The sequence below is a fragment of the Apostichopus japonicus genome, chromosome 15, assembly GCF_037975245.1.
Source record: "Apostichopus japonicus isolate 1M-3 chromosome 15, ASM3797524v1, whole genome shotgun sequence".
Lineage (NCBI taxonomy): Eukaryota > Metazoa > Echinodermata > Holothuroidea > Aspidochirotida > Stichopodidae > Apostichopus > Apostichopus japonicus.
Window position 1 is genome coordinate 16,554,810 of NC_092575.1, and position 27,500 is coordinate 16,582,309.

Sequence of the window (27,500 nt, forward strand, 5' to 3'; positions counted from 1 at the left end):
AGAACATAAGGTGTTGAGTGTGAATCCGTCATGCTATAAAAGCGTGTCCATCAATTCCCCAAAACTAACTGGTTTGGGGATTAAGGAGCGACGATAGTTACCTGTATCCCACTCCACATCTACACTTCCCCATCTACCTAACTACACATTGGAATGTTTGGCACTGTGCCATCACTCCCTGGGCACAGCCCATTTTAACCTCATTCCGGATCTGCCCCATGGTGCCACCAGAGCTAACATGTCCCGCGATTTGGTAGGGGACGGTTGGGTCTGCAATTATCCTGGGAGTCGAGGGCGAGAAGAGTCAAGTGAGACCGCCGATCAAAAGAGACCCATTTACAAATCATTCGTAAATGAGAAGTAATAAGTAAAAGAAACAGCATAAAAATTGATTTCGGTTTCATAGGTAAACATTTTCCATCTGAATGATTTTGAATATTTCATGAGTTATGGCATAAATAACATTTATTTTTTAAAATCAAGATAATGTATTTATCCACTTTAGAGGAAGATAATACCTTTTAGTAATTTTTGTTGTTGTAGAATTCACAGGCAAACAGAAGTCAGAAAAATGCAGTGTGATGTGCTCCCGTTAAAAGACTCAATGATTTAATTAAAATAGTTTTATTAATAGACAACACCCCTCCCCTCGACCATGAGATGGTTTCTCCTTCTTGCCTAAAGAAATTAGTTGTTACAGCGTTTTTACAATTTTTTTATTCTTCTCCCCCCACTTTTTCTTCTTATTATTATTCATTTTTCTTTTAACATTTTTCTTGGGTCATACTTTGTACCTTTGTTATACTTTGTAAGTTTGTATTTTGGGGATACCTTACTTACAAGTTTTTTATGAACTTTTCGAGGATCCCCAAAACCATATACAAAACAATTAAAGCGGTGGTACTACTTAGTTTAACACCCAGCGCATTACGTCAGTTTCTCAGATGCATGACAAAATTCAATACAGGAAACACAATTTTGAAGGACAAATAGTGTTGAATGTTATCCAAATTGTGATATTTTTTTCATAACTAATTAAAGAACATTTTCTGAGATATTAGAATTTATTGATAAAAAAAGTGGATGAAAAGTAACATGAAGATCTGCACTGAGGAGCACAATGTTGCTATCAATTTAACCTTAAAGGAGCATTCCAGAGATATTAACATGTTTGAAAGATGAATATCTCAAACCAGAAAAGCTAAAGAAACAATGCTAGTGCATCTTTATGTTTACTTAAGTCCAAACAAAGTTGTAACCGGAACGATGAGATTAGACGCAAGCTGCTACGATTTCAAAATTAAGGTCAACAAACGTATAAACACATTTAAGAAAGATTTCTTCACTTGATAACACGATTAAAATCTCCCTTATTATTGAAAGTTAAATGCGCGTTCAAAACACGTATCAAACGTTGTTTTTTGTCCGGCAAAGTCATGTTCAATATATATATAATATATATATATATATATATATATATATATATATATATATATATATATATATATATATATATATATATATAGGATCATTGCCTCAAGATAACACTACTTTTTCCATGTTGTCAACGTTAGGCCTATCCGTTCTAGAGCAAGTAATGTTACAATTACCTATCTAGCTCCATACATCCTTGTTATTTCCCTCTACTCAACGCTGTCATTCAAATCACTAACCCAGTGGCGGCGGAACCGGGGGGGGCTTGGGGGGGCTCAGCCCCCCCAATGAAAAAGCCGAGGGGGCAAATGCATGATAAGCCCCCCCCAATATTTACCAAGGCTCCGAAACGTGCATCTGCCCATTTTTCAATGCATACTTGTCGATCTGTCCGATGCACACGTATACTATATAGGTGTAATAATTGTAGAAATTGCTGGGGGACCCTGGTCCCTCGGCCCGTCCCCTGGCTATAGACCACATTGTCACCCCAATCGCGTCTTCACGCCCCGTGAAAAGTGGAAGCAGTGAGTGTGAGTACCGGTAAGCGTAACACAACTTCGTCTTAGGCCAATGACTTGCCTCATTTCAGCCAGTTCTCCAACATCCCCTTACTTAGTGGCGGAGCGTCCATATATACAGTCAGGGGGCGGATCCACCCCCCCCCCTCCTGACGGACTCAAATGGACTGCTGGCGCCCTTTTCAGCTTTTCACTACTTTTAACTTATTCGCGATTATTGACTATTTTATTGCGCTCTCATATACCTATTGACATTTGTCATATTCTGTTGGTGTATAATTTTCCGACAAAATGGCGACGACACCTATTTATTCACCGTTTATCTGCAAATTAGCAAGGCCCGGAAAGGGTCATTTCCTGCAATCTAGGGAGTAACTTTACTCAAAAAATTTCTGTACGCTCCGCGCCAACCTGTGGTGGCGCTCCGCTTAGATAGTGTCGAAAGCGCCACTACAGACCATTCTTGCCCCCCCCCCGACCAATACCCCTAGCTCCGCCACTGCCCTTACTACACTCAAAAACGTCTTTGCGAGTACACTACGAGTAATAGCTACTCTCTTAAAACACCATCGAATATACAAATTACAATGTTTTTACAGACTTTTACGTGCAATCTGAGAAATTGCAGGCTTGAGACCCATATTTTAGGGCTAGGTATTCGCAGCATAAAACACTCGGGAAGTGCCGTTTCCGGCCATCTGGGGGTTTGAAAAAACCCAAAATTTTCTTGTACGCTCCGCGCCAACCGATGGTGGCGCTCCGCTTAGATAGTCTCCACACATTAGCCCCCCCAATAATTTTTCCGTTCCGCCGCGCCTGACGGGCAGGTCCGGCGAACGCCGGACCAATATTCACGACGCAAAAAAAAAAAAGTAGGACTAAAAAATGGAAAAAATATTGGAGGTATATGTTTCAATAAATTTCAATAATGATGACGGCAAGTAGGCTAAATGTGACTACTCTGGCATGGCAGGGGTCTTGTTTTCAAGATCGGGAAGTGCCATTTCCTGCAATCTGGGAGGCATATTTTCAAAATTTTCAAAAAATAGCTTCGGACGCCCTTGTAATTATTGCATTTAATTGCAAGTAGTAATTTACTACACTCAAAAACGTCTTTGCGAGTACACGTCGAGTAATAGCTACTCTCTTAAAACACCATCGAATATACAAATTACAATGTTTTTACGTGCAATCTGAGAAATTGCAGGCTTGAGACCCATGTTTTAGGGCTAGATATTCGCAGCATAAAACACTCGGGAAGTGCCGTTTCCGGCCATCTGGGGGGTTTGAAAAACCCAAAATTTTCTTGTACGCTCCGCGCCAACCGATGGTGGCGCTCCGCTTAGATAGTCTCCACATATTAGCCCCCCCAATAATTTTTCCGTTCCGCCGCGCCTGCACTAACCCCTCCCATTACCACCTTGACCGTCACCCGCAGCCACCTAACCTCACCCCTGCACCTCTCTCTGTGTTACTTCTTTTGACATTCAGCCTGTGACGTCACGCTCTCGAACTCAACGGGGACATTTACATCGCCTGAATATCCATATTTGTATCCTCTCAATCTAAACTGTACATGGCACTTGCAAGCTGCAGAAGGAAAAGTAATCGAGTTGACGTTTGATGATGTTCAACTTGAAGCAGATACCGACGGTCAATGCTACGATTCAATCACGGTAAAAATATACATGCACTGTTAATAAATACGTTTGAAATACTTCATAGCTAACATATAGATATTGTATATTTTCATGTCAAGAGCTCTCAAGGATGAGCTTTCATCTTGAATTTGTGCTTTCGTTACAGGCTAGTCGACAATAGAGATACATTTGACGACTGCAGCGCTTATACCCTGATTATGGAAGACCGATTTTGTCTGCTATTTAAACTAGCAATAACTTATAATTTATAGTTTTAAGACCTGAACATTCGATATTAAAAACAAAAACGAAATTACAAGAGCTTAAGTGACATTGATATTATTTCACTCCGCAATCTTAATTCAAATATATTTCTTCGATATTTCTATATAGCGTAATGTTGTGAGATTCATAATACATACAAGGAAAATCTTTTACACAAATATCTCAAAAACTATGTTCTTTTTATTATCCAATCCCTGACAAGCGTATCGACTTTACGAGAGGCCATATTCTACTTATTACCGTTGATTTGTTTCTATATCTCTGTCTTCTCGTCTATTTGTCTGTCCGTTCCAAATCCGGCACCGATTACCACTAGATCGCTGATCCTACGCCCGGGTCAGAATTCCTCCCAGCGATATTTTGCAATGACGGCCCTGGCTGGCCAAGTCATCCGATTCGCTTTCTTTCGACGACAAACCAATTGACCATCCACATGCAAACGAATAACATATCTGCGGCATCAGGTTTTAGTGCTCGATACAGTCAAGGTATGTATTCTGAGCCATCACAAATAGCCTACAGTTGAGGCAACATTTTTTAGTGTTCGGTACAGTCGAGATATGTATTCTGGGCCATTACAAATAGCCTACAGTTGTGGCATGAGGTTTTAGTGTTCGGTACAGTCAAGATATGTATGATGGGTCATCACAAATAGCCTACGGTTGAGTAAACATGTTTTAATGCTCTGTATATATAACATATCATTGGACTATTTCATGTAATTACTTACACATAATTGGATAAACCGCAATTTAGCCAAGAAATGTATTTAAATATAGAAGTTTGAATTCTCTCAATTCTCAGATCTTAAATTTGTAGGTAGTTACGAGTAAGATTGTTTCATGAATTGTACGTTGATATGCATGGTTATACCGGATTTTGCTAAGTTAATTCTGAAATCATTACCCATCTTATTTAAGAGAGAAGACATTTAATATTTTACACTATGCATGTTACCTAGTTCGCCTGCAATGAAACTGCTCATCAGAAATATTTGTTTTTCTCCCTACAGTACAACCAAGAACGGAATACATCTTTGCCGTTGAAACCGACATTGCTTCACTTATCCGTTTCGACAGATTCAGCAAGAAAGGATCTCCACTCATTCCACTGCCAGGATCGACGTTTCCATTCGCTTTGACCTTTGACCCGATCAGCGCCTATTTTTATTATACTGATATACATGAAAAGCTTATTGCTCGAATAAATATCAAAGGGGACATCCACGATATTCTTGTTGACGACCACATAGGCAGTGAGTATTAGTATTTATCTTATATGTACGTTTCTTCATTACACCTTAATGAATTTGGAAATAAAGGCCTTCTTCTTCTCCTTCTTCTTCTCCTCCTTCACCTTCACCTTCATATTCTCCTTCTCCCCTTCCCTCCATCTCTCCCTCTCCCACCACCTCTCCCTCTCACGTTCCTTCTCCTTCTCTTGCTCCTGTTCCTGTTCCTGCTCCTGCTCCTGCTCCTGCTCCTGCTCCTGCTCCTTCTCCTTCTCCTTCTCCTTCTCCTTCTCCTTCTCCTTCTCCTTCTCCTTCTCCTTCTCCTTCTCCTTCTCCTTCTCCTTCTCCTTCTCCTTCTCCTTCTCCGTCTCCTTCTCCTTCTCCCTCTCCCTCTCCTTCTCCTTCTCCTTCTCCCTCTCCTTCTCCCTCTCCCTCTCTTTCTCCTTCTCCTTCTCCTCCTCCTCCTTCTCCTACTCCTACTCCTTCTCCTTCTCCTTCTCCTTCTCCTTCTCCTTCTCCTTCTCCTTCTCCTTCTCCTTCTCCTTCTCCTTCTCCTTCTCCTTCTCCTTCTCCTTCTCCTTCTCCTTCTCCTTCTCCTTCTCCTTCTCCTTCTCCTTCTCCTTCTCCCTCTCCTTCTCCTTCTCTTTCTCCTTCTCCTTCTCCTTCTCCCTCTCCTTCTCCCTCTCCCTCTCCCTCTCTTTCTCCTTCTTCTCCTTCTCCTTCTCCTACTCCTACTCCTACTCCTTCTTCTAATTCTTTTATTTATTCTCCTACTTCTACTTCTTCTCCTACTTCTCATACTTCGCCTTCGCACTCGCATTCGCCTTACCCGCATTCCCATGGTACCAAACGATACGACCGCCACTGAAGTTTTGTCATACAATCCTTCGACGCTGGCCTCAAATAATAGCCATACGCATAGGAACAAATTAACAAGCACACGCATATTTTTGTCTTGTTGTAATTTTTTATGAGGAGACTGAATTCATGAGGGAAGGAATAGTTCACAAAAAAGTCAATCATCCTCTGTAACTCATATATTTTCGTTTGGATGTCTGGTGGACCTCTTGTTTATTTACTGTTCTGAGTATGTGCTACCTAATTTAATTTTGCAAAAGGGTTGGTGTTACAATTTAAATATTTCATTTATTAAGTTCTTCCATTATCTCTATACAGCTCCGTCAGGCATAGCAGTCGCGTATATAACGGGGTTGATGTATTGGGCTGATACTAGTCGAAATGAGGTGTCCGTGTCACGACTCGACGGCACTTCTAGAAAGTACATCTCTCCACCAGACTCCGGGTGTGAAACTCCACGAGCGGTCGTGTTAAGTTTGGATCATAGGTAGACCTTAATGTATCATTTTCGCATACTTCGATGTAATCTTCGTAATCTATACCTCCATCGTCATTACTTGGAACTTTGAACAACAAATATAATAAAAGTTAATGAAATCAAAAGAAGTGAGAAGTATGGAGCAGGTGATGCTATGGTTGCTGGGGATGGAGGGTTGCAGAAAGAAAAACTGAGCCGAGGGGTGAAGAAAAAGTTAGCCACGACTGTCAAAGAGTGAATGGGAATAACAGACAAACAGAAGAAAAAGGGCTGAGCTAGGACGGGTGATGAGTGTTGCAGGGGTAGAAATCCTCTTGTTGGGTAATGAGGCCAATAGGCTGAGTGGTGGAACGGTATTGCACCGGCATTTAAATTACAATCATTGGAGTTCGGAGGTTCTGATGAGCTAGAGAGAAAATGCAAGGCTTGGAAATCCAATTATTGCTATAATACCGTTATTGCTATAATGAAACAAAACAACCAGAAACTTTGTGACGTTTAAACTATGCTCTCATTTTCTGAACATGATAGCTATTACGTTGTAAATTTGTAAGCAAGTCTGAGACCACCGTAAACTTTTTCGTTCCAATAGTTTTGAAGCTCCTGGAAATTCGATTCGATTTCTGGTTTCCTTTTCACCTCTACATGATTTAGATCAGTGTTCTGGAATTGTAGACAGAGTATAAAAAGATCAAAAGCAGACGGATCAGAGCTGGTTGTCCTTGTAGATGGTTTAAACGATGTGAAGACATTACAGATTGATCCTTATGGTATGTTGAGACAATGATTTTGTACAGCCCTTAAAAGTCCCTGGTTGAAGCTGACTACGGAATTAGCCGACATGCTAGGATTCATTCCCTGCCTGAATGTCACTGGAATGAAAATTGTTTGCCATATCTATCTTGCCCAACGTAGTCGAAATACTGCATGTATTTTAGAGAAGTGTTTACCTTGTTCTTACCCATCTCATCTCATCCCTCTCCAACCCTCATCCAAGGGAATAAGAGCCAAAATAATGCCAAGTCGACAAAAAAGGGGAACTGTCTGTGTTTACTCACAGAAACACGAACCAATAGTTACTACAACAAAGATATCATTGCCTTCTTTTGTTTGTCAGACAATGTGCTCTACTGGATAAATGCACTAAGAAACACCGCTGACCTAGAGAGGATAAACCTGAATGGTACGGACCGTCAAACAGTGTATAGTCACCCATTGTTTGCAGCTTTCCATGGTTTCACTATGGACAGGTTCGCCCTCTTCTGGTCTCATGCAATCGATGCAGCTTTATACTATATCGAAAGAGATGGGAACACTTTTAAGAGTATCTCTATTGGTGTCGAAGATCCGCTGGCTTTGGAAGGCCTGTATTATTACATGTCTGATCAAGAAATTTCAGGTATTACCACTAACCCTGCATGAGAGTGAGATGAAACAAAAATAGTTTACATTATTGCAAGTTAAGTTGATTCCAATATATATATAAATATATATATATATATATATCAACTTAACCTGCAATAACGTAAAATATGTTTGGTTCATGAATCCCCGTCCCCTATCCCAGGTGGGGTGGGGGGGGAGCATGAGGAATTCCTAGATCGTAACAGATTATTGTAATATTTCGTCTGTTGACATAACAAATTGTTGACACCAAATATAGGGTGTCATGAATTCACACCAGGTCACGATGACATAGCACCTCAAAGGCATTGACTAAGTGAATAACAAACGCTGGTGGTGTAACAACCGTATTGATTTAACTTGTTTGTGTTTAAAATAAACGCTAGGACTTATAAATGTTTCGAAACTATGTCTTGGATGAATGTCGGGGGGGGGGGGAGGGGTTAAATGATGGAGTTGTAAGTGGAGGGAGTTACATACATTGTTATAGATGAGTAGTTTAAAGGGCTAATGACCTGACGTATCCATGACGGTTTCAGTTGTTCACGCTCTGGTCATACTCCAGTAGTAACTATAGGTAGAACTCACCTATAATACATTACATTGCAACATAAATATCCCTTTAAATAATTTTCCAACTATATATATTTTGGGTCTCCTTGCAGCTCAACACCAATGTGCTATCGACAACGGAGAATGTAGTGAGTTATGTTTTCCAGAAGGTGTCTCTTTCGTCTGCGTTGGAGGTTTGCAAACTTTTATTTTGGCATCATAAATGTAATGTTCGACTTACCCGTATTCTAATTTGTTTGTCAAGCTTACCGATCCGGTATATATCCCCAAAACTGCAAAATTTTATGTAAAATAATAAAACTGGAAATCAACTGCACACAGATGAAAAATTAAGTTCCGACAGGCGTTGTGCTTTTATTCCTAAGCACATTCCAAATGCTCGATTGGGTGTTGGTGTTGGTGTAGGTGTTGCTGGTGATAGTGGTGGTGGTGTCGGTGCGAAATGGGGAATGAAGGTAGACGGTTCTGACGAGAGGAGAGTACATGTTCAAATGTATTTAAATAAATGTTAATGGCATTTGACATATTGTTTAGAGTATTGTAACTTATGCAACATTTATATTCCTTCATTTACTTACTTCCACGAAGAGAATCATTGTTCACCATAGAAACTACTTCAGTTAAATTAATGGAACGGATTGAAAAGCAATCGCCATTTCGAAATTTTTCTCCACTTTTTCTTAAAAGTCAAGCCTTCAATCTTGAATTGTCCTAATGATGTACAGATGTACACGCAAGGACCGCAGCAAATTCCATGGCAGGAACCGACGGCAGTGAGTCGCATCTACGGAGTACAAACACAAGTTGCTTTGCCTTTCCGGAGTAGAACACATTTCCCAGGTTCAACTTTCAATTTGGGTCACACAACGGTTGTGTATATTTTCGAGGATGACGTAGGGAACGAGGCAAAGTGTTCCTTTAATATCGATCTCTCTCCAATAACGACGACAAATGAAGGTGAGTTCAAGTTATGTTTCAAATCTTGAAAGCAGCATGTTAGGACAATAATGCTATAATAGCACTCTCCATTAATACAATGCTTCAAAGCACTCGTACTACTAGTATGAATAGTTCCTAATCTTTATTTGACAGAAACGTGGTACATTTTAAGAAACATCACCCCAGATAGAGCCTGGGCCCAAAGACCAACAACTTGATCCACTCTCACCCCATGTCCGTTACATCGAAACAGGATATTAATACTGCTGAAACTGTCAGTGCGAGTGCTTTGAAGCGTTGCACGGAGATGCAGTATATAAAATTTGTCCCAACTGAGTTGTTACGTGCTCACAACTATCCAAACCATTACTACAAAATATCCATCGGAAATATTCTTGATTATGAAGGATTTATACGAATAAGTGTGATCGTATGTTCATGGATATGTATTTTCTATAGGATATATCCTTTACAATTTAGCACAACTGATATCATAAGGTGTTGAGTGTGATTCCGTCATGCTATAAAAGAGTGTCTATCAATTCCCCGAAACTTACTGGATTGGGGATTTACGAGCGACGATAGTTACCTGTATCCCACTCCACATCTACACTTCCCCATCTAACTAACTAAAAATTGGGACGTTTTAGCACCATTGTGCCACCAGGGCTCACAGATACAGGTAAGTATCCCTTCTCGTAAAATATAGTTTTGGGGAATTTACTTCGCTCCTCTCTTACCTGTCTCCTACTCCACATCTGCACGGAGTGGCACTTCTACAATGGTGGGAGGCCCAACGGACGGGACCTACCCGAAGGAGCTCTCAACACTGCACGCTCAAAAGCCGTTTCCGATGCAAGGGTGTCGGTCAGAGACGCGGTTAGAAAGGTCGACGGTGTCTTCCATGCTGCTGCCTTCATCATATCTTCTAGGGGCACCCCTGCGAACAGGGCTTGCGCCTTTCCTCAAAGGTCGTATGTACTTATTCTCTCCTGCCGGTGTATGGGGCTGGATCAGTTGCACAATCCATCTGAGGATCGTATCTTTAGAGGCTGATGTGTAAGGCGCGGATGGACTAATACATAATATTGGTCAGGTATGTAGTTCCTTGGTTCTGTCAATATACTACAGGAACGCTCTCACTGGATACCACAGCTTATCCTCTCTGATTGATGAGAAATGAGAAATCTTGGGGAGGAAGATACCTCCCGGTACGAAGTCCAGTGTCTGGTTCTTCGGTAGGAACGCCGGTTCGGGATTAGGCGAGCGCCGTGTGATTGTCGAAGCGTATATGCCCCCCCTCCCCCCGCCACGGAGAGCCCCTGCAGGCGACTTCTTATCCTGGATGATGATGCAGTCACCAGGGACACGGTTTTGTACGTCAGGTGGCGTAGAGACGCCATGGGTTCAAAGGGGTCACCAGTTATATCCCTGAGAATTCCGTTTATGCTCCATGAACGCGGGAGTTTCTGGGTTACAGGTCTTCGATTATACATCCCCCGGATGACTTCGGCAATAACTTCGTTGGAACCGAAGGCGCATCCGTCAGGGAACCTTGTGTGGATCGCATCAATCGCTGATCGGTAGTTCCTGATAGTCGAGACTTCTTTGCCTTGGTGAAAGAGGGACATGATCAAATATGTAATTTGGTATACAGACGCTGAATTAACGTGGATCAAACTGGGTGTTCTTCACTTTACATTACAGGTTAGGCACTTCGGCAGATACATGGTGCTATGTAATTGCACATTGGATAATATGTTTCTGTGCAGTATGAAAATTAAACTTTTTTGAACCAACAATAAATGATGAATAAAGTAAAACATGTCACAGAATTGCAAATAAAAAGCAGCTAGGCCCACTTGTCTTATGTATCCTGTCTTTTAACTGATGATCGGTTTTTGAAAAATATCGCTATTAGTCCATTACACTGCTTGAATCAAAGCGACCTTTTACGCAATGAAAATATAAGGTTGATACCACTCGCACCTGCTGTTTAGTGAAAATCTTTACAAAATTTCAGAGAAGCAATAACAGCAAACTTGTCTCATAACTCCTTAAATTGTTGTATATGGCATGTAGGAAATGCCTTAAGAAATCATTTGGGAGATGCTTATCCACCTTAGGTGTATTGGTATTCTGACTCAAAACATCTTTTCCTTCACGCTGTTGTGGTAACGAACCAACTTTTACCTACCGTTGTATGTACAAGCAATGTACGAACCCTTATGTGCCAATGCAAATATAGCGACACAGTTAATCCAACGGTACTTTGTTCGCTAGTTTGCTGTTTCGCTGTTACTATCTACGGATGCCCATCAGCTAATTTCCAATTGCCAACAACCTAACATATTCTGATGAGGCGTAACGCACATGTAATCTAATGGGCTGGTCGGTTGGAGATATGGTAGATTATGGAACAAGGATTCTACAATTTGATTCTCTGGTGACTACAAATGAGATTTGACCTCGACAAAAACCCTCGGCTTCTTGTACTTCACGTGTCACAACTACATACTGAATATGGGATTGGTCCAAGCTTCCCTTTTTGAGATGTCGTGTTTACAAGGTTTTCACAATTTGACCCTAGTTACCCCAAATGAACTTTGACCCACACAAAAACCATGTCGGTTTCTTTAACTGAATGTGGTACTCCTTCAAACGAAATACGAGATTGATCTAAGCTTTTCTTCTTGAGATATCGTGTTATTAAGGTGTTCACAATTTGACCCCAAGTGACGTTTGACCTCCTCTAAAAAAAAAGAACCTTTTTTCTCCCAAATGTGGTTCTCCTACAAATGAAATATGAGATTATACCAAGCTCCTCTTGTTGAGATATCGCGTTAACAAGGTTTCCACAGTTTGACCCCTGGTGATACAAAGATCTTTGACCTCCTCTAAAAGCAATTGGCTTCTTCTACATAATGTGATACACCTACTCACCAAATATGAGATTGGTCAAAGCTTCCCTTCTTCAATTCGTCACACACGCGCGCATACACATCCGTCTGCATGACAACATAGGTTACGATTATCATCGAGACCAAAAGCCTCAAAAATGTTTATGCTTCAAGCAGCGAAACTTGAACAGATCTCAATCTTAGCATGTGTATGTTCTTCACTTTGTATAAGAAGTATTATTTTTGGTGGTGGTCACTTTTCAAAAATCTTCTAAACTGTTTAAGTACTCGATAAGAAGGGCATGCAGGAATCCCAGACTTGATATATAGGTACTCATTATAGACCGATATATATATATATATATATATTCAAGTTGCCCTTCATTTCATGTCATTTTATTAATTATTTAAAATAAAACAATATTAGCACACATTCTGTTTAAAATAAAAACTAAAATATTTCATAACACAATCTACTAATTACTATGATAGTTTCAAACAAAGAAGGTGATGCTGTTACAAGGCACTATTCATTTTACTTTCCACTGAAATCCAAGAACAGAAGGTTGTAACTAATTATTGAAATAAGTAACCTTTAGAGAGAGACTGTCAAAGTGATTTTTCCAGTCTGTGGATAATACAGCTCGGTAGTTATTAAAACAACATATTTATACACATATTCAATATTTTTTTCTTAATCAGTATGGTTATACAGTAACATGAGCTTTCAGAACGTAATGAGGATACTAATTATGACTATGTTGGTTTCCCTGTAATGATCTTTTCCCTTTATGTATTCCAAATTAATGTTGACTACTTCAAGTTAAAGGAAGTAAATAAGGAAGTAAAGGAGTAAATAAGGAAGTAAAGGAGTAAATAAATGAAAGCCACAGTCAACAAGCTGGTTGAGAGTGTTCAGTTATCACACCATCTTGTTGCTTGAAATATTTAATCGATAAACACAACAACAAAACATTCGAACATGAGGACTATACATGGCAAGTAACGCATTCAGATTACATTAATATACTGTGGATTCTGTAAAATTCGTGAATGATAAAGCAATAAATAACAGAAACTGTATCAAACTTGGTATATTTCATAGGAAAACATTTTCCATCTCAATGATTTTGAATATTTCATGATTTATGCACAAGTAAACTTTTTTGTTGATTTATTAAGATGGTGTATTTTCCACATTAGAGGGAGATACTAACATTTGGCGATTCTTCTTTGTTGTATTCACAGGCAAACAGAAGACCAAAAAAGGCAGTATGAAAGTGTTCGCGTTGAAAGACTCAATGTTTTAATTAAAATAGTTTGATTAAAATAGTCCCACTCCCCGACCATGGGATGATTTCTTCTTCTTGCCCCTTTCAATGAAACCTTTAACATCTTAGTTTTTACAGCGTTGTTACAATTAAATTGATTGTACACTTAGTCTAACACACAGTGCATTGATGCAATAAAAAAAAAAGTCAATACAGGACGCAAACTTTTGATGGCCACAAATAATATGTAACAACGCATTACAAATTTCTGTCAAGGACAAATAGTGTTGAATATCATCCAAATGTGATCTTTCGTTCATAACAGGTTTAAAAAACATGTTTTGGTTGAGTTATTAGAATTTTATAATAAAAAAGTGGATTAACAGTAACATGAAGGTCTTCCCCTAGGAGCACGACGTCGCTTTCAAATTAACCTTAAATAGCATTTCAGAGATATTTTAAAGATGAGTATCTCAAACCAGAAAAGCTATGGAAACAATTCTAGGGATCTTATCGTTTTCTTAAGTCCAACAAAATTGTAGCAGAAACGATGAGATTAGACGAAAGCTGTTATGACTTCAAAAATAAGGAAGAAAAAAAACCTAACATTTAATAAGAAGGAAACATTTATAGAAAAGTTTCTTCACTTGATAAAACTATCGCTTTATATCCTATAAGGATACCACGACTTGTCCGATGTTGTCAACGTTAGGCCTCTGCGGTCTGCAGCACGCAATGTTCCAATTACCTATCTAGCTCCATATATCCTTGTTATGTCCCTGTCCTCCACGCTGTCATTAAAATCACTGTCCACTCCCCATTACCACCTTGACCGTCACCAGCCCCCACTTAACCTCACCCACTGCATCTCTCTCTATGTTACTTCTTTTGACATTCAGCCTGTGACGTCACGCTCTCGAACTCAACGGGGACATTTACATCGCCTGAATATCCAAATTTGTATCCTTCCAATCTTAACTGTACATGGCATTTGCAAGCTGCAGAAGGAAAAGTCATCGAGTTGACGTTTGATGATGTTCAACTCCAAGCAGATATCGGCGGTCAATGCCTCGATACAATCACGGTAAAAATATACATAAACGGTTAATAAATACGTTTGAAATACCTGATAGCTAACATATTTAGATCGTCGATATTGTATATTTTAATATTAACAGCTCCCAAGGATAACTTTTAATCTTGAATGTGTGCGTTCCGTTACAGGCTACTCGACAATAGAGATACATTTGACGATTGGATTGCTTATAGCATTATTATGGAAGACCAATTTTGTCTGCCATTAAAACTAATAATATAAGTTTTAATTTATAGTTTTAAGACATATACATTCGATAAAAGTGCAAAACGAGTTGCTACCAATTTTACAAGAAATCAAATGACATCGAAATTTCTTTTACGCAGCAGTCTTAATTCAACTAATAGATTTAGGAAATATTTCTACATAGCGCAATGTTGAAAGATTCATATTCATATAAAGATTCATATAAGGGAACTTTTAATACAAATTTCTACGTTCTTTATATTATCTAATCCCTTACGAGAGACTTGACTTTACGAGAGACCAGATTATACTGATTACTGTTGATTTTGTTCTTTATCTCTGTCTTCCTGTCTATTTGTCTGTCTGTTTCCAAATCCGGCACCGATTACCACTAGATCGCTGACCCGATGCCCGGGTCAGATTTCCACCCAGCGACATTTTGCGGTGACGGTCCTGGCTGGCCAAGATATCCGATTCGCTTTCATTCGACGACAAACCAATTGACCATCCACATGAAAACGGATGTCACAGATGAAGCAACAGGTTTTAGTGCTCGATACAGTCAAGGTATGCATTCTGAGCCATCATAAATAGCCTACAGTTAAAGCAACATGTTTTAATGATCGATAGAGTGAAGGTATTTATTCTGAGCCATCACAAATAGCTAGCAGAAAAATCAACAGGTTTAATGCTTAATACATTAAAAGTATGTACTTTGAGTTATCAAAATAGCCCACAGTTGAAGCAACAGGTTTAAAGGCTCGATACAGTCAACGTATGTATTTTGAGCAATCACAAATAGCCTACAGTTGAGGCAACATGTTTTAGTGCTGGTACAGTCTAGGTATGTATGCTGGGCCATCACAAATAGCCTATCATTTGCTAATTACTTACATGTACTTATACACGTAATTAGATAAACCGTACTTTAGCCAACAAATGTATTTAATTATAGAAGTTTGCATTCTCTTAATTCCCAGATCTTAAGTCTTTAGGTAGTTACGATTTCACCTGCAATGAAATAGTTTATCAGAAATACTTGAATACAATTTGTTTTCCCTCTTTACAGTAAATCCAAGAACGGAATACATCGCTGCCGTTGGAACTGACATTGCTTCAATTATACGTTTCGACAGATTCAGTACAACACGACTTCCTCACCTTCCACTGCCAAGATCGACGCGTCCATCCGCTTTGACGTTTGACCCGATCAGCGCTTATCTTTATTACACTGATATACAAGAAAAGATTATTGCTAGAATAAATATTGAAGGTGACACCCGCGATATTCTTGTTGACGACCATATAGGCAGTGGGTATTAGTACTTATCATATATGTACGAAGTCTCCTCATTACACCTTACAGCCTTAATAACTTTGGAAAATCATATTACAAAGGCCCATCTCCTTCTCCCTCTCTCCCATCCTTCTCCGTCTTCTTCTCCTCCTCTTTTGCCTTCGCCTTCGCCTCCTCTTTCACCTCACCTTCTCTGCATTCCCATGGTACCAAACGATAAAACTGCCGCTGAAGTTATGTCACACTATCCTTAAACACTGGCCTCAAAAAATCAAAGAAACAAGCACACAGTTGCATAAGCAAATATTGTACATATTTTTGTCATGTTGTTGGTGTGTTGTTGTTGTGTTGGGAAGGAATAGCTTGCAACACATCATCCTCGTTCAATCGGATATCATCATTTGGATGTCTGGGGGAATTCTTGTTTATTATGGTTCTGAGTATGTGCTACCTATTTTAACTTTGTAAAGGGTTGGTATTACGATTTAAATCTTTCATTTAATAAGTTCTTCCATTATCTCTATACAGCTCCGTCAGGCATAGCAGTCGCGTATATAACGGGATTGATGTATTGGGCTGATACTAGTCGAAATGAGGTCTCCGTGTCACGACTTGACGGCACATCTAGAAAGTACATCTCTCCACCAGACTCCGGGTGTGAGACCCCACGAGCGGTTACATTAAGTTTGGATCATAGGTAGACCTTAATGTATCATTTTCGAATATTTTTTACCATGTCTTGTTCGTAGTCTGTATATGAATTGCCATTACTTGGAACGTTGAACAACAAATAAAATTAAAGTTGATTAAATCAAAAGAAGTGAGATGTATGAAGCAGGTGATGCTATGGTGCTGGAGTTGGAGAGTTGCAGAAGATAAACTGAGCAAAGGGGAGAACAAAAACAGAGATAGCAATGACTTTAAAAGAGCTAATGGGGAATAATGAGACACACAGAAAATAGAAGGCTTAGGTAGGACGGGGACGTGAGTGTTGAACGAGTTTGGGGGAGGGGGGATCTTCTTGTTGGGTAATGAGGCCAAGAGGGTGAAAAGTGGAACGGTTTGCATCCGCATTTAAATTACAATTATTGAATTTCGGAAGTTCGTATGAGCTAGACAGAAAATGCAAGGCTTGAAAATAACATATTGCTATAATACCATTACTGTTATAATACCGTTATTGCTGTAATGAAACAAAACAACCAGTTACTTTGCAACATTTGAACTGTGCTCTCATTTTCTGAACATGAGAGTGGTTTTATTATGTTGTAAACTTATAAGCAAATCTGAGACCACTATAAGCTTTTGCGTTCCAATAGTTTTGAGGCTGCATAAAATTCGGTTCGATTTTTCCCCTTTTCCCCTGTTCACCTCAACATGATTTAGATCAGTGTTCTGGAATTGTAGACAGAGTTTAAAGAGGTCAAAGGCGGACGGATCAGAGCTGGTTGTCCTTGTAGATGGATTAAACGATGTGAAGACATTACAGATTGATCCTTATGGTATGTTGAGGCAATGTCTTGTAAAGCCCTTAAAAGTACCTGATTGAAGCTGACTACGGAATGAGTCATGTCCATGTTTGGATCCATTTCCTGCCTGAATGCCACTGGAATGATTTTTTTGGCGATATATGTCTTCCCAAACAGAGTCAAAATAATGCCTGTACATTGGTGAACAGTTTACCCGGTATATACATATATATATATATATATATATACATATATATGAAGAAGTGTATAATGTATATATAAATATATATATATATATATGTAAAGTATAACCTTGTGGGCTAACTTCATCCAACCAAATTAACATGTCCCACCTCCTCCACACCACCCACATTGATCCCTCATCCTCCACCCCCGACTAAGGTGTGCAGCTTAGTATGATTAATGCCGATCTCACATTGACTATAATCTGTCTTTTTTTACTAACTGAAACACGAAACAATAGTTATTACAATAATGATAGCATTGCCTTTTTTTCAGACAATGTACTCTACTGGATAAATGCACTAAGAGACACCGCTGACCTAGAGAGCATAAACCTGAATGGTTCGGACCGTCAAACAGTGTATAGTCACCCAGTGTTTGCAGCTTTCCATGGTTTCGCTATTGACAGGTTCGCCTTCTTCTGGTCTCATCCAATCGAGGCAAGACTATACTATACTGCAAGAGGTGGGAACACTTTATACGCTCTGAGACTCGCAGAATCGACTGCTTTGGAAGGCTTGTTTTATTACAAGTCTGATCAAGAAATTTCAGGTATTACAACTTATTCAGAATGAGGGTGAGATGACATATAACTATTATTAAATTAAGTAAATGATTGGAGGTATAACAACCAATGTTTGTTTTTTTTGCAGAGCTTTCTTTTGAGCAAAACTAGATCCTCTTCAGTACATGATAACCGAAAGTAACAAGGAGTTACAGGAATTGAAACTGTTTCATAGAGAAGAGTGTCGGCATGGCAGTGAAGTCAATGCGACTTACTGATTTCTGCTGGATTGAGCAAAAGTTTTAGAAAATCAGATTATTTTTATTCCGTGTCGGATTATTTTAATCTGATTCCGTCGTAATTTCAAAGGAATTGCTTTGGTTTATCTGGGACTGCAGGTCGTTTCTGATGTGTAAACCGAATGGTGCCGTGGTGTTTATGTTTAGTTCCAGAATTATCTATCTATATAGAGTTTCATTTATATATATATAAATATCTATATAAATATAAATATATATATATACACATATGTATATATGTAAACATATGTGTATATATATATATGTGTGTGTGTGCGTGCGTGTATGTGTGTGTGTAAAAGAAATAGAAATACAAAGAGAGAGGGGGAAAGAAGGTCATGAGCGGGCAGAATTTGGAATAGTGTGAACATTTAATTATCTCATTACCATTTATGACTGAAATTGCTTTCGGCATAGCGGTTTATCTTAGCGGTATATCCATTCGTCCCCCACACCTTTGCTAAAAGCTCTACACCATTAGCCTACACAGAGTCACCCTGTCGAAAAGGAATGACGCAAATCACCTAGTTGAATAATTTCTTCCCAACGAATCAATATTAGGTGGATGAAAGTTCGATGTTTCCAGTTTTAAAAGAGTGGGTATTCCCACTTGGCGTTACCGTAGCATAATGAAATCCTAGCACTGTCTAAGTTGTCAATGGCCTTTTTTTGTGGCCAACAGTTAGCAGACTAGCAGTTTGGAATTAACCATAGATATCAGAAGATAACTTGTCTACAAAAGAAAAAGGAGCGATGATGTAGTCATTGCGTGGCATTCGTCAAAAGGCATGCATGCATGTGAATATGTACAAATATTTAACGATGTACCTATCATACAGTGGCGTAGGAAGTTACTTTTGAGTGGGGGGGGGGGGCTGAAGACTGATGGCCGGCCTGGGGGAGGGGTCTAAGGGGAGGGGGTGTCCCCCTCCCCTTTGGATTTTTTTGCATTTCCAGGTGGCCTCAGATGCAATTTGGTGCAATATAGCACACTTCAACACCCACTCCATTTTGTAAACTTAATTTTGTATTTTCACCTGGCCTTAGATGCAATTTGGTGCTCCAAATGAGATTTTTTTCTCATTTGGAAATGAAAAAGGGGTTTTTTGACTTGCGAAGTGGGGGGGCGGAATGATACTTCCGCCCCTCCACATTTTTCACTGGGGGGCTGGCGCCCCCCAGCCCCCCCGGTTCCTACGCCCTTGCTATCATATATTTACTTCAGTTGACTTCAGTCGCGACTGAACGATAGCTCCACCTCGCTCATCTGGCAACCCGGAGCTATACAAGCCCACGTTGCACGGCATTGATATTGCGTTCATTAAGCCTACATTATACTCTGTTCATACACGCAGTTCTTGAAGCCTCCGGGCTGCGTATTTGTATGTATAAATGTATGAATGACACACGACTCGCGAGCAGCGTTATTATGGAGATGATTTTTTTGTTGTGCTAAAAACATTAATATTTTACATGTTTTAGACGTTTATGTATCAAAAAAGGGAAGTTCATCTTCAACAGTTATGCTGTAATTGAACATTTCGACTTTTCGGGATAGACTAACATTTCCTCGACTGATCCTGAGCTCACACTTTGGCGGCTGGGACCATAAAAGACACAATCGTATTCAAATTTGCATTTCTTGTTTTAAAGTTTGCCTTAGTCAGCAAAATCGTATGTTGTTTTAACAATCAAGTAATTCGCTTATTTCGTTTTGTTTATTAATTTTGTTTCTTCACGACATATACACATCATTTGTAGCGAATACAGAGACGTATGGAATGTGAAAGGAAGTGTATAAAAACAAAACTTGTGGGATTATCTAGTGAGACACTCCCCGTACAAAGAGTACAAATAACTTACAAAAACGAAGTAAAAGAAAAGAAAGAAAGAGGATCATCAATCTCAATATAAGTTGAAGTAAACTCTCTTTAATTTGCATTTATACAAATTTGGGGAAGGTTGTGACTTGATAATAAGCAGTAAATAGTTCCATGTGATGCTTGTACGATGACATGATTTTCCTACATTTGTGTGAATGCGATTGGGGCGTAAAAATTGTATGTGTCGTGTGTTATAATTGTGATTGCCATGGTTGTGAACAAGGAAATTGTCGAAAGCAGGTGGGACCTATCAATGAATATCTCTTTATGCAAATGTGGCTAAATTCTCTTGAATAAAACATGCTTAAGTTTTGAGACAATCATGTCGCAGCCCTTAGCAGCTTTAGTTGCAATAGACTGTGGTTGTGGTATGTGGTTGTTCCATTTTTAACGGGAATCAATATAAAAACCTAAAAAAACCTTTGCAGACTCTCATAATTCATTTTAAGATCTAGCTTAACGTCATCAGCCTTAAGGTTACTGTTACTGAAAACGATATAGTTAGTTTTGCTAACGTTTGGTGAAAGTTTGTTAGCAGTAAATCAAATCATGAAACTCGACAAGTTGTAAGTTAATAATGTTTTCCAATACATTTGAGTCATGACCAGTGAAAAAGACACTTGAATCGTCCGCGAAACGAATCGTAGAACATAAAGTAGAAACATTACTTATATCATTTATATAGATCATAAAAAGTAGAGGACCTAGGATAGAGACTTAAGGAACACCGCAGCAAATGGCATGACTTATAGACTTAGTATCGTTGAAACTTGTAAATTGTATTCTATTATTAAAGTAAGTGCTATTAACTCAAGGCACTCAAGGTATTGGTCTGGAATCAACTGAATTTGCAATCATGTAATATATAGCTTTGTTCATAAATCCCCCGTCCTCTATGCACAAGTTTAGGTTGGGGGGGGGGGGGGGTGGTGATGGGAAATTCAAAGGTCGTTAGTGATACTTGTATTACTTCTTCTGTTGACATTACAATGAGGTTGACACCAGACATCAGTGGCATTAATTCACACCTTCTAGTCATCAAATAGCACCTCAAAGACATTGAATCAGTGATTAACAAATGCAGTCGGGTGCAACCCACGGTCGGATTAATTTAACTCGTATGTGTTTACAATTAAACGCACGGACTTATAAACGTTTCGAAAGTATGTATTGGTTAAGTGTCGGAGAGGGATGGGGGGGGGGGGTTCTGAATAATGGAGTGGCATAGGTGGTAATTACCTATATCTCCCCTTAAATAATTGCTCAATTATATTTTGGGTTTCCTTGCAGCTCAACACCAATGTGCTATCGACAACGGACAATGTAGTGAGTTATGTTTTCCAGAAGGTGTCTCTTTCGCCTGCGTTGGAGGTTTGCAAACTTTTATTTTGGTAATCAATGAAATGTTCGACTTACTCGTATTCAAATTTGTCTGTGAAGCTTACCGATCCGGTATATATCCCCAAAACTGCAAAATTTTATGTAAATTAATAAAACTGGAAATCAACTGCACACAGATGAATGATTAAGTTCCGTCAGGCGTTGTGCTTTAACTTCCGAGAACATTGCAAAATCTCGATTGGGTATTGGTGTTGATGTCGGTGTTGTTGGTGGTGGTGTCGGTGCGAAAGGGGGAATGAAGGTAGACGGTTCTGACAAGAGGCGAGTACATGTTCAAATGTTTCTTTGTTGGCCAAATTGTTCAGAGTATTGTAACGTAGGCCACTTTTATACTCCTTCCATTACCTTCCTTTCACCAACAGAATCATTGTTCAGCATAGGGACTACTTCAGTTTAATTGATGGAACCGATTCAAAGGCGTTCACTTGTTTTCCCCTTTTTCTATTTTTCTTAAAAGTTAAGCCTTTAGTTTCGCATTGCCCTGGTGATGTACATATGTTCACGCAAGGACCAACGAAAGTCCCATGGCAGGAGCCTACGGCAGTGAGTCGCATCTACGGAGTACAAACACCAGTTGCTTTGCCTTTCCGGAGTAGAACACATATCCCAGGTTCAACTTTCAATTTGGGTCTCACAACGGTTGTGTATATTTTCACGGATGACCTAGGGAACGAGGCAAAGTGTTCCTTTAATATCACTCTTTCTACAATAACGACGACAAATGAAGGTGAGTTCACTATGTTTCAAATCTTGACAGCAGCATGTTTGGACAATAATGCTAATAGCACTCTCTATTAATGCAATGCTTCAAAGCACTCGTACTACTAGTATGAATAGTTCCTAACCTCCATCTGATAGAAACGTGGTACATTTTAAGGAACGTCACCCCAGAGAGAGCCTGAGACCTAAAACCATCAACTCATCCCCTGTCCGTGACATCGAAACATCATATCAATAATGTTCAAACTGTCAGTGCGAGTGCCTTGAAGCGTGACACTGAAGTATAGTATGTATCCCAAATTAAAGTTGACTACTTCAAGTTAAAGGTAGATTACTGAGTTAGTAAATGAAAGTTCACAGTCAACAAAGCTGGTTGAGGGTGTACAGTTGTCATACAATCTTGTTGCCTGAAATATTTAATCGATAAACACAACAACAAAATATTTGCACATGAGGACTATACATGGCAAGTAACGCATTCAGATAAGATTTCTGAACTGTGGATTCTGTAAAAACAAGTATATTTACAAACCATTCGTAAATGAGAACCCAATAAGTAAAAGAAAGAGTATCAGAATTGATATCTCATTCATAAGTAAACATTTTCCACCTGAATGATTTGAATATTTTCAGGATTAATGGCATGAATCCTCCGTCTTAAAAAATAAGTTAAAATTGTATTTTTTTTTTCATTTTGGAGGGAGAATATACCGTTTGGTTAATTTTTTTGATGTTTTCACAGGCAAATAGAAACATATTCAATGATTTAATTAAAATAGTTTTATTAGAAAACGCCCCTACCCTCGACCATGAGATGATTTGCCCATTTCAACGAAACCTGAAACATAGTTGTTACAGCGATGTTACAATTAAAGTGGTGGTGCTATTTAGTTTAACATCCAGCGCATTATGTCAGTTCCTCAGATGCGTGACAAAATTCAATACAGGAAACAAAATTTTGATGGCAACAAACAATATATTAAAATGCATTACAAGTTTTGTCAAGGACAAATAGTGTTGAATGTTACCTAAACTGTGATATTTTGTTGCAAAACTAGTTAAAGAACATGTTTTGAGATATTAGAATTTATTGATAAAAATAATGGATTAACAGTAACATGAAGATCTGAACTTAGGAGCACGACGTCGCTATCAATTAAACCTTAAAGGAGCAATCCAGAGATATTAAAAGATGAACTGCTCAAACCAAAAAAGCTATAGAAAAATGCTAGTTCATCTTAACGTTTACTTAAGTTTAAACAAAATTGTAACCGGAACGGTGAAGTTAGGAGAAAGCTGTTATGACTTCAAATTAAAGTGAAAAAAAAACATAACATTTAATAACAGTAAAATTGAAAAATAAAAGATAAGTTTCTTCACTTGATGGAACGGTTAAATTCTTGTTAATTAGCAGTTAAATGATTGTGTGTGTGCGCACGTGTGTGTGTTTAAAACATTGGTGATACGTTGTTTTCGCTTATGTGCGGCTTATGTAACATTAATGTTTGAGAGAAGATATATTGGACTATCGCTTTATATCCTATAAAGATAACACTACTTGCTCGATGTTGTCATCGATAGACCTCTCCGGTAGCACGTAATGTTTCAATTACCATCCCCGCTCCATACATCCTTGTAATTCCCCTTACTTCCACACTGTCATTCAAATCACTAACCCCTCCCCATTACCACCTTGACCGCTACCAGCACCCACCTAACCCTCACCCCCTACATCTCTCGCTATGTTACTTCTTTTGACATTCAGCCTGTGACGTCACGCGCTCATCTTCAACGGGGACATTTACATCGCCTGAATATCCAAATTTATATCCATCCAATCTTAACTGTACATGGCACTTACAAGCGGCAGAAGGAAAAGTCATCGAGTTGATGTTTGATGATGTGCAACTCGCAGCAGATATCAGCGGTCATTGCTACGATGTAATCACGGTAAATATATGAATTTAAGGTTAATAAATACGTTTGAAATACCTGATAGCTAACATATATAGATCGTCGATATTGTGTAAATTCATGTCAAGAGCTCTCAAGGATGAGCTTTCATCTTAAATGTGTGCGTTCGTTCCAGGCTACTCGACAATAAAGATGCATTTACGATTATGGAGGCCGATTTTATCTGCCATTAACACTAGTAAAAGTTTTATTTTATAGCTTTAAGGCGACGTATACATTCCATAAAAACAAAAACGATGCTACCAATATTACAGGAGCTCAAAGCGCATCGATAATTGTTATACCCCGCAATCATAATTAAACCAATTAATTTAGGAAATATTTGTCTTCGAGTTCTCTTGATAGCGCAATACTGAGAGATTCATACATGGATCGACTGTTTTGTAACAATAAAACCAAGGGAATGGTTTATGAAAATCTCTCAAAAACTATGTTCATTTTATTATCCAATCCCTGACGAGCGTATCGACTTTACGAGAGACCTTATTCAACTGATAACTCTTGTTTTGTTTCTATATCTCTGTCTCCCCTTCTATTTGTCTGTCCGTTCCAAATCTGGCACCACTAGATCGCTGACCCGACGTCCGGGTCAGATTTCCACCCATCGACATTTTGCGATGACGGACCTGGCTGGCCAGCTTATCCGATTCGCTTTCTATCGACGACAAACCAATTGACAATCCACATGCAAACGGATAACACAATTGAGGCAACAGGTTTTAGTGCTCGGTACAGTCAAGGTATGTATTATGGGACACCACAATGAGCCTATCATGGAGCTATGTCATGTTATTTTTCACTCGTATTTGGATGAACCGCAATTTAGTAAAGAAATATATTTAATTGTAGAAGTTTTTGCATTCTCTTAAGTCTCAGATATTAAGTCTTTATGTAATTACGAGTAAGATTGCTTTTTCGTAACACATGGTTATACTGAATTTTGTCAAGTTTATGCGGTAATTATTACCCACTTATTTAAGAGAGAAGACAGTCAATAAATTAAACTTATGCATGTGACCTCGTTCATCTGTAATGAAGTTGTTTATCAGACATACTTGAATAAAGTTTCTTCTTTTTCCTTACAGTGAAACCAAGAACGGAATACATCGCTGCCATTGGAACCGACATTGCTTCAATTGTCCGTTTCGACAGATTCAGCAAGAAAGGAATTAAAAAACTTCGACTGCCAGGATCGACGCATCCATTCGCTTTGACCTTTGACCCGATCAGCGCTTATTTTTATTACACTGATGTACAAGTGAAGTTTATTGCTCGAGTAAATATCAAAGGGGATACCCACGATATTCTAGTTGACGACTATATAGACAGTGAGTATTAGTAATTATTATATACGTAGAACGTCTCCTCATTACACCTTAATTGCTTTGGAAAATCCTTGTCCTTGTCCTTTTCTTCCCCTTCTCCTCATTTACCTCTGTCTCCTTCTCCTTCTCCTTCTCCTTCTCCTTCTGCTTCTGCTTCTGCTTCTACTTCTACTTCTGCTTCTGCTTTACCTTTTCCCTCTCCCTCTTCGTCTCTCTGTTCGTCTCCCTCTCCGTCTCCCTTCACCCCTCCCTCTCCCTCCACCTCTCACTCTCCCTCCACCCCTTCCAACTAACTCTCCCTCTCCTTCTCCTTCTCCCATGGTACCAAATGGCCTAAAAGAATTGCCATACGCTTAGGAACACATACACAAGCACAAACTTGCACAACCAAATATTGTCGCATATTTGTGTCTTGTTGTTTTTGTGTTTCAACGAGACTGAATTCACAAGGGAAGGAATAGATCACTAAACAATCATCCTCTATCAATCAGGTATCATCGTTTGGATGTCTGGAGGACCTCTTGTTTATTCACTATTCATAGTATGTGTTAGCTATTTCACTTTGTATAGGGTTAGTATTACAATTTAAATCTTTCATTTAATACGTTTTTCCATTATTTCTACACAGCTCCGTCAGGCATAGCAGTCGCGTATATAACAGGATTGATGTATTGGGCTGATTCTAGTCGAAATGAGGTGTCCGTGTCACGACTCGACGGCACATCTAGGAAGTACATCTCTCCACCAGACTCCGGGTGTGAAACCCCACGAGCGGTTGCATTAAGTTTGGATCATAGGTAGGCTATTTTCGCATACTTCATACCATGTAATGTTCGTAATATGTACATGCTTCGTTTAACTTGGAACGTTGAACAACAAATAAAATAAAAGTCGATGAAATCAAAGAAATAGCTTGGTAACATTGGAACTTTGCTCTCCCTTTCTGAACTTGAAGGTGGTGTCTATTACGCAGTAATTTTCTTCAGCAAATCTAAGACCACAATATTATTTTGCGTTCCAATAGTTTTGAAGCTACTGGAAATTAAATTCGATTTTGTTTTCCATTTCACCTCAACATGATATAGATCAGTGTTCTGGAATTGTAGACAGAGTTTAAAGAGATCGAAAGCAGACGGATCAGAACTGGTTGTCCTTGTAGATGGATTAAACGATGTGAAGACATTACAGATTGATCCTTATGGTATGTTGAGACAATGTCTTGTAAAGCCCTTGAATGTCCCTGATTGAAACTGACTACGGAAAAAGTTATCTCCTTGCTTGGATCCATTCCATGCCTGAATGCCAATGGAATTAATGTTTTTTTGGAGACATATGTCTTCCCAAACATAGTCGAAATAATGCATGTACATCAATGAAGTGTTTAACCGGTATATATATATATATATGTGTGTGTATCTTAGTATGATAAATGGCGATCTTACACTGACTTGTGATCTGTCTGTGTTTACTAACTGGACAGCAAAACAATAGCTATTACAACAAAGATAGCATTGCCTCCTTTTGTTTCTCATATATTTATATATATATATATATATTTATATATATAT

At 38.9% G+C, this 27,500-nt stretch overlaps 1 protein-coding gene across 8 annotated transcripts in view; it reads left to right on the forward strand.

Moving 5' to 3' along the window:
* LOC139980486 (cubilin-like) overlaps nucleotides 1-27,500 on the forward strand; it is a 136,409-nt gene that overhangs the window by 21,592 nt on the left and 87,317 nt on the right. For 4 of the 8 annotated variants that reach the window (XM_071992120.1, XM_071992123.1, XM_071992127.1 and 1 more), the window contains 21 exons: nucleotides 3,447-3,631; nucleotides 4,197-4,368; nucleotides 4,893-5,135; nucleotides 6,288-6,456; nucleotides 7,102-7,217; nucleotides 7,565-7,846; nucleotides 8,517-8,597; nucleotides 9,112-9,381; nucleotides 14,434-14,618; nucleotides 15,212-15,383; nucleotides 15,886-16,128; nucleotides 16,642-16,810; nucleotides 17,500-17,615; nucleotides 18,102-18,377; nucleotides 21,803-21,883; nucleotides 22,371-22,640; nucleotides 24,399-24,583; nucleotides 25,176-25,347; nucleotides 25,693-25,935; nucleotides 26,561-26,729; nucleotides 27,018-27,133. In XM_071992120.1, the coding sequence (XP_071848221.1) occupies nucleotides 3,447-3,631; nucleotides 4,197-4,368; nucleotides 4,893-5,135; nucleotides 6,288-6,456; nucleotides 7,102-7,217; nucleotides 7,565-7,846; nucleotides 8,517-8,597; nucleotides 9,112-9,381; nucleotides 14,434-14,618; nucleotides 15,212-15,383; nucleotides 15,886-16,128; nucleotides 16,642-16,810; nucleotides 17,500-17,615; nucleotides 18,102-18,377; nucleotides 21,803-21,883; nucleotides 22,371-22,640; nucleotides 24,399-24,583; nucleotides 25,176-25,347; nucleotides 25,693-25,935; nucleotides 26,561-26,729; nucleotides 27,018-27,133 (3,915 nt within the window). The remainder of the gene's footprint in view (nucleotides 1-3,446; nucleotides 3,632-4,196; nucleotides 4,369-4,892; nucleotides 5,136-6,287; nucleotides 6,457-7,101; nucleotides 7,218-7,564; nucleotides 7,847-8,516; nucleotides 8,598-9,111; nucleotides 9,382-14,433; nucleotides 14,619-15,211; nucleotides 15,384-15,885; nucleotides 16,129-16,641; nucleotides 16,811-17,499; nucleotides 17,616-18,101; nucleotides 18,378-21,802; nucleotides 21,884-22,370; nucleotides 22,641-24,398; nucleotides 24,584-25,175; nucleotides 25,348-25,692; nucleotides 25,936-26,560; nucleotides 26,730-27,017; nucleotides 27,134-27,500) is intronic. The other 4 variants (XM_071992122.1, XM_071992125.1, XM_071992124.1 and 1 more) reach the window with 4 other exon arrangements.